The 7,851-nt window shown below is 31.4% G+C and overlaps 1 protein-coding gene across 1 annotated transcript; it reads right to left on the reverse strand.

The window, feature by feature from the left end:
- Positions 1-5,148: 5,148 nt before the first annotated feature.
- Positions 5,149-7,398, reverse strand: LOC105762465 (proline-rich receptor-like protein kinase PERK8). The gene is made up of 8 exons (XM_052625266.1): positions 7,063-7,398; positions 6,854-6,951; positions 6,145-6,764; positions 5,892-6,052; positions 5,737-5,801; positions 5,447-5,579; positions 5,198-5,344; positions 5,149-5,154 (listed from the first exon to the last, which is right to left on the reverse strand). The coding sequence occupies exons 1-8, from the start codon at positions 7,396-7,398 to the stop codon at positions 5,149-5,151; spliced, it is 1,566 nt and encodes a 521-aa protein (XP_052481226.1).
- Positions 7,399-7,851: the final 453 nt, after the last annotated feature.

Genomic DNA, 7,851 nt, shown 5'->3' on the forward strand with positions numbered 1-7,851 from the left:
GATAGTTTAGGGAATTGGTGTGTTGGATTCTCAGTTGCTCTTGTGAATTGTAGCATTGATCAAGCAGAGCTTTGGGGATTGATTCATTGTATCGATTTGGCTTAGGGCAAAGGTATTCGTAAGATATATATTGAGTCGAACTCTTTTACATCTGTGGACATGATTAATCACGGTGTTTCTGCACTGCATCTACTTTTTTGCCTAGTTCAAGAAATAAGGGGAAGGGGCAAGATTGGTTGCCTTCACTAAACTATGTGCCGAGACAGAAGAATAATGTGGTCGATTGGCTAGCCAAACTGCACTCTTGTATGGATGAAAAATTCTAGTTTTTGATACGCCTCCTACAGTGTATGGTCGTTGTTGCTTGTAGATGTTGTTCGAGTAGTTTTCTGAGACTTGTTGCTAGTTAACTTTGTTTTGGGCTTTGGTCCTCCTTTTATCAACTAAAAAAAAGGTTATTATTAAATGAACCAATTTAATCACAGTATTATTAAAAGAAATTAAATAAGATTAAATTTTAACATATTTATTTTTAAAAAAATCATCTACTATTTAATAGAATTAATATTTCTAAAGCTTTTATTGTTTTACAAATAGGTTTTCTTTTGAAATTGAATTGCAAATAATATATATCTATTTTGAAATAGTAAAAGTTTTATTAAAATCTACCTTATTTATTCTTTTAATATAAAAACTAAATTAAATCATTTAATAATAAAAGATAATTTAATCTCATTACTATATTTTTCATGCTTTATCTTTGGGTAGAGTGCTTTTCTTTTTTCTAAAATTTCAAACTGGACTGAAAATGTGAAAGGGAAAAAAAGATGGTGTATTTTTTTAATCTAATTGCAAAGTTCCTGCATGTCGTCCATGTGCCAAATGCATGGGAACCTAAAGAGTCGTGACGGCATCAAATGTTAACCATTGCCATTGGTATGCGTAGAATATCATGACTAAAGTCCCACATGATAAACATAACCAATAGATTATTCACATGCTTGGAATCCTTTTGTACATTGATTCTAGATATATAAGACAATCCTCGTTTGTGTATTTTCCTTTTATATTTAAAATTGTCAAATCTATTTCATTTCACCCATAATTGAAGTTTGGATCAGGAATAAAATCTCTCAAAACAGAATTTTTTTAGATAAATTATAGAAATAGTCACTTTTATTTGACTTGGATTATATTTTAGTTACTTATATTTGAAATATTATGTTTCAGTCACTTATGTTATCGTTTTGTTACGAAGTGGTCACTCTACCGTTAAGCTCCGTTGCCTCCCTAACGGTGGTCCCATGTGGCAGTCCAAATGAGTTTTAAATGCCAACTTGGAAGTCCAAATTAAATTTATTTAATTAAAAACTTATTTTCATCTCAGTAACTAGACATTCAAGTTGGCATTTAAAATCCATTTGGACTGCCACGTAGGACCGCCGTTAGGGAGGTAACGGAGTTTAACGGTAGAGTGACCACTTTGTAACAAAACGATAACGTAAGTAGCTGCCACGTAGGACCGCCGTTAGGGAGCTTAACGGTAGAGTGACCACTTCGTAACAAAACGATAACGTAAGTAACTAAAACGTAACATTTCAAAAATAAATAACTAAAATGTAATATGAAGCAAACAAAAATGATTATTTTTACAGTTTATCCATTTTTTTCTCAACCTTAGGGAATTGGATAGATCCCTAGAATTAACGGGGGCATATGGTACCTTATTTTTCCTTGGTTTGAAATTGTTGATATTATATTAATATGGATTAAATTTATAGTCGAGTCAAACTAAATTTTTAAATGAAAATTTTAATCAATTTAAAAATATTAAACTCTTTATTATTTGATCTGATAAACATTAATTCATTTAATAAATCTTAACTTATTTTGGATAGATTTATAAATACTATTGGTTGATCAGGAGAGAAACTAAGTATTTTAGGAGATTGAAATAAAATTATAAAATTTCAAGAAGTCAAAATAAATATATTGTGTTAAAAATATTTAAGTTAAATTATTTATTTTTAGAGAAGACAAAATTAATTTTTTATATAACTAAAGGATTAAAATGTTTAATAGAGGGTTTTATATAACAATTTTACTATTTGACCAAGGGGCCAAGGCTCCAGGCTGTTCCGGCTACCCCTCTGTGGCTGACAACGGCGTTCAATAGTTTTCCGCCGGAAATTTGGAACACCTATACCCAGTGTATTTGTACACAATTTTTGCTTGAAAAATGATGCAACAACACGCATTTATTTTAGAAAAGAAAAATCTAAAACATGAAAGCCAACTTAAGTGGTTTACAATTATCAATGTGCTTTGCATTAACATTGTGGAATTGGGCCTAATATAAGGTAACGTGTTTACCAGAATATAACTATTAAATCCTAATATGTATTTTATTTCATTTTTACCAAAATAATCATTAAAAATGTTATAATAAATATTGATAGTAGAACGATTGCAAAATAATAAAAACGAAAAAAAAGAACATATCGATTTTACGTGAAAATTCTTTCGAGAAAAAAATCACAGGTAGAGGAGAAGAAATTCAATAATGTTAAAAACCGAATGATACAAGAGGAGTTTTGACTACCTCTATTTAAGGGTTGAAAACCCCTATTCCAATCAAAGTCAAATAATAGAAGCGTAGTTCTATACACACTCACCTTGTATGGTATGGTCTGTACCGTGCTTCCAGTTGCGGCCCGAGGCTGAAGCCCGCCACAGATCCCCTTATTTTGCCACTATATTTATTTCTTCAACAAGTGGTGAAATTCAGGTCATGCAAACTCTAACAAAAAGTATTGAAGTTCTAAATACAAACATGATACATATACTAATTTATTGTATTATTTAATGTTTATTGAACTATTTTTATATTTATTCAAAAGGATTGTTGTAAGAAAATGTGCCCTGTTTTTTTTAGTGATTATAAAACAAAATTAAATTTTAATTTTATATTTTATATTTTATATTTTTAATATGTTGACATTCGAATAATTTAATTATTTATTTTATAACCACGTTTAAATGATTAATATCTTCAACCATTTTAGTTAAAATGTTGAAGTGAATTTTTATAAAAACATTTTTCCAAAAAAAAGATTTGGTATAATAAATTCATAATAAGTTGAAATGTGTTTTTTTAAGAAACAAATAAGTATCAGCATTTTAACTGGAATAATTAAGGGTATTGGCTATTTTGAATGACAAATAATAATAGAAGTAAAAGAACCAAACTTTGTCAAACTAAAGTATAGATGCTAAATCTTAAATTTAAACATAATAGAGGATCATATAACAATAATTTAACCTATAATGATCTATCTAATCATTTTATCATTAAATCATTTTAAAAAAATCATCTTTAATCAAAACTTCTAATTTTTAGTCATTACAATTGTTTTAATAAATTTATATTAAAAGTCTATAATCATACAATAAATAATTATAATATAATTAAAATTATATAATAAAAATAATACTATGCAAATTAAGTATTGTTCATTTATGTACACTAATATTATTCCTAGCGTTGGGTTGATTATTTATTTGTATTAAACTAAGGGTATAAATTTGAAAGTTAAAATATACTCCAATCTTCTTTTATTTTAAAAATTTAAACCATCTATTTTTTATTTAAAATTTAGGTTCAACTATTACTACTATTAAAATCCTTCTATTAAATTTCTTGGTGTCACATTTTGAAATAAAAAAAATCGATAGTCATGTAACAATAAAAATAATATTAAAAATGTTTATATAAATTTTTCTTAAAACATTCATTTGAAGTCGTCTTGATAATATAAATCTTTTATTGGAATAGTATTCCTAAGAAAATTAACATCAATATTTTGATTGAAATAATTAACAATATTAAATATTTAGACTAAAAATGACATGATAATAGTAGAAGGATCAAATTATATAAAAATAAGATATATAGATTAAATCCCAAGTTTTAACATAGTATAAGGGCTCAAACTGAAAACATTGTTTTATAACATAAAAAAGAAGCAGCAAGGCAAACCTAAGCAAAATAAAAGCTACGTACATGTATTGTTTTAATTGAAAAACTAATGATGTTAACTATTTAGATTAACTAATAACATTATAAAACTACATGGATCAAATTACAATAAAAATTAAAGTGTAGCAATTAAATATCAAACTTAAGCATAATAGAGAGATTAAAATTGAAATTTAACTATTTTTCTAAAATTGCCAAGAAAGGTAAGAACCGACAACCTAAAAGAAATAGGAAGTCATGCGTCTATCTCTAAGACTCTTGAAGTATTCAAATTATATATATCCACGTAATGTTTTAACCGAAAAGTTAAATATATTAATTATTTGAACTAATTAATAACATTAAAAATATACGGAACAAATTATGTTAAAAATTAAAATGTATAGATTAAATTTCAAATTTAAGCATATTTGAGGGGCAAAGATGAAATTTAACAATTTTTTAAAATGAAGAAAAGTAAAGAGATGGAGAATGTATGAGAGAGCCACGTTCATCACAAGGAAGGTCCTTTGGACCTTTCTTTTTATATATAGGTGTATAGATAACCATTAAGTTCAAGCATATACAAAAAATATTAATGGTTCTGTTCAGGCATTCCTTTCATTTGCTAGCTTCAAAGAACAGTAAGTTGTCTTTATAACCAATGCAGTTAACTCAGTAATTTGATAAGAAACTTTGTTGAAATTAAAAATTTTGCTTTCTGTACCATATGAACAAAGTAACAAGTTTACAAAGATGATAATGATGTAAATATCCATTCAATCACTCACAATTGTCTGCAACTCAAGAGTTGCTAAAGCTAGAAGATGCCATCACCCACCTTTGGTTCTATATGTCTCATATAGGCCAAACCCCCCCTTTTTTTTATTTTTTATGTTTTAAATTGTTCTAATTCTTCTTCTTCCCTTGTGTCAATGTTACAGCAAGTTCTGACTGCTGTGATTATATCCTTGCTAATGGTTGCCTTTTCCTTTGAAGAATTCATGGTTCCCTCCTTATATACTGCTGTCTGATGGAGATGTTTGCATGTAACAAAAATTCTCTCCTTTAAGAATGCTGATTACCTGTTTGATTTGGTGTTTTAAACAAAACAAAGGGTCACTTATAAGTCATAGCTGTAATTCAAGGAAGGGTTCTCATTATGTAGAATATAAATACCTGACTCATATAGGGTCGAGAAACCGGCTTGGTCCTTGTACATGCAGTTGCAGCAGTCATGACTCTATAAATTCCATGTAGGTCTGACCACTCTGAGTCTTCCTCTAATAGCTCATAGAATTTTCTTTGTAGCATCAAAGGCCGAGCCTATCATTCCCGAATTATGTACCGTATATGTTATTGGAATTGATAAGTCTGAAAGAGAGCTAGTATCGAACTCGAACAATAAACAAAGAATTGACCACTAACCCACTCAACTAAACTTTTGTCATCCTCAGGTGCCGATGTCCGGCAAAACAGTCTCAATAGCAGAATCCCGAACGATAAGACATCGCATTTCACTAGTTCTGTTGTTTCGTGACCTAAAGGATCCTTGAGGAACCTTTTATCAACAGAAGTTAATTTTAGATTATTGCCCAAGAAAACAAATAAAGCAAGTTGCCCTAATGATGAAGGTGTGTGTGTGTGTGAATGAGTGTGTGTGTGTGTATATATATATATATATATATATATCAGAATATAGAGTGAATCTTGCATACCCATTCTTGGAGTTAAAGGATAGTTGTTCATTGTGAAGCCATGTAGCCTTTCCAAAACCCAAAATCTAACAAAATTAAGGAAAAGAAACATCAAGATCAGAGGATAAGAAGATGATATACCCTGCATAAGAGATTTTGGTTTTAAGGTATTTCACCATAGGCTGCAAATCAAGTCTTAGAAAAATGTTTTGGGGCCGCAAGTCGCCATGGACAACTGGCCATTGTGGACATTCTTCGTGCATGTATCGAACGCCTTGTGCTATAGCTATGGCAATATTCAGTCTGGCTTGAAATTTCAACTTCTTTCTTTCCGAGCCTGTAAAAGGAATGAAGCCTTTAGCAAATTTAAAATGGTCATAGTGAACATTTAAAAAGGAAGGGTTATACATATAGGAGGAGTACACTCACCCCAAATGTATCTATCTAATGACATTCCTTGTAGGAGAGGAAAGATCAAAATTGTTCCGTTTTCGCTCTGATGGAAACCCGTAATAACCGTTATGTTCTTATGGTTCATAAACAAGGCTGCTTTCATTTCTGCTTCAAGAATGCATCCAGAGTGTGGAACAAACCTCTTTACAAATACAGATTGATGGTCGAAGTATCCAATATAGGTGCTATAATTTTTCTCATGTTCATTCCTAGTCCTTGTTGAAAACCTTTTTGTTATTTGTGTAATCTCTTCCCAACTTAGCTCCTGCGGCCTTTTTACTGTAAAATCAGCCGCGGAAACTCTTGAGCTGAAGTTACTACAAGGAAGATTATGACCGGCTTCGTTTTCTTGAAGTGGCTCTGGCTTCATTTCCTTACCGGTGCTTGGCCAAATGACCATCTTCTCTTTCGATGTTGATCCCTTTATCAGCTTTGGAGACTTGGGATTATGTATTACTTCCATCAGCGTAGAACATTCTGATGACTCATCCTCTGCAATCCAATGATCATCAACAATGGCTCTATCCTCATCACTCACCAGTGATACATTACATCCGGTGCCACTCAACCGGAAAGTTAAGTGTTTGGTAAAACAACTGCAAGAATAAAATGGACGAAACATTTGACACTTCAGAGTATAATCTCCAACTTAGCTAATATACAAGAGAAATTGGAGAAAACTAACCTATCAATAATAATCCAAGTAGCACCAACATTGTTGGCCTCTTCTGTTATGATATCCTTTGGTTGGTAGCCTGCAGCAACTTTTACCATAAACTTCACCTGTAATACAGACATTAAATTCGCTTATACAATTAATCGACTGAACCGTGACAAAGGACTTGTGTTCAAGTTTTTAAGTAGACACCAAGGAACAGCTAGAACAAGACTTACTCCATTGCTTTTGCATCTCTCATAGAAGGGTCTCAAAATTCGCCTATAATTCTCCTTTTTTTGGTTGACTTGATCACGAAGGAACCTGACGCGGGGATCATCTTCACATGTATGATTGCACCTATGATCTCTACGAAAACCTTTGCTGGAAGATGGTCCGGAACAATCGACGGAGAGAAGGGTGAGAACTAAAATCTCATCCACCGTATTATTACTCATGTACGTCGAAGCCTTCTCCAGTGGTACGATGCCTGTCTTGTCGGCGGCGGTGACTTTTTCTCCTTCTAAAACAACAATCAATCTTTGTACACTCTCCCTCCTTTTTCTAGTCGTCATTGTTTAACAAGGTGGCCCGAGAGTATATCCTTACACGTTACTCCCTAAACATGCTAATAATAATAACCTGTTGTGTTGCATTTATTTTGAATTTTCAATGGCTGCTTTGCTTTCTATTGTATGTCTACATAGTTATTCTTGTTCCTTGTTATTAACGATGCCGTTCACACTCTGGGAATGTCCGGTAACCTTGTTTATTCCTTTGTCAATACGCCGCATCGCGTTTTGGCCGACTTCCGTAGAATTTGACGTTTTTTGAAGACGTTAATTCAGTTCCCTCGAAATTGTTCCTGGCGTGGAATTTGCAATATGGACAGCTCGGGGGAAAGTGTTTGAAGTTCGAAGTATTGAAAATAGGGAAGGAGGATGAAACAAGGCTTTAGTTTCGTCTACTTTAGTCTTGATATTTTTTTTTATTTATTTTACCTCTAACTTAAAAAAAAAAAAGCTCAT

This window comes from Gossypium raimondii, chromosome 12 (assembly GCF_025698545.1).
Source record: "Gossypium raimondii isolate GPD5lz chromosome 12, ASM2569854v1, whole genome shotgun sequence".
NCBI classification, from domain to species: Eukaryota; Viridiplantae; Streptophyta; class Magnoliopsida; order Malvales; family Malvaceae; genus Gossypium; species Gossypium raimondii.

Coding starts and splice junctions, on each gene's coding strand:
- LOC105762465 (XM_052625266.1), bottom strand. CDS start 7,398: ATGACGACTAGAAAAAGGAGGGAGAGTGTACAAAGATTGATTGTTGTT. Junction 6,952..7,062: donor AGAGATGCAAAAGCAATGGA/GTAAGTCTTGTT, acceptor TCTGTATTACAG/GTGAAGTTTATGGTAAAAGT. Junction 5,580..5,736: donor TCCTTTAACTCCAAGAATGG/GTATGCAAGATT, acceptor TGTTGATAAAAG/GTTCCTCAAGGATCCTTTAG.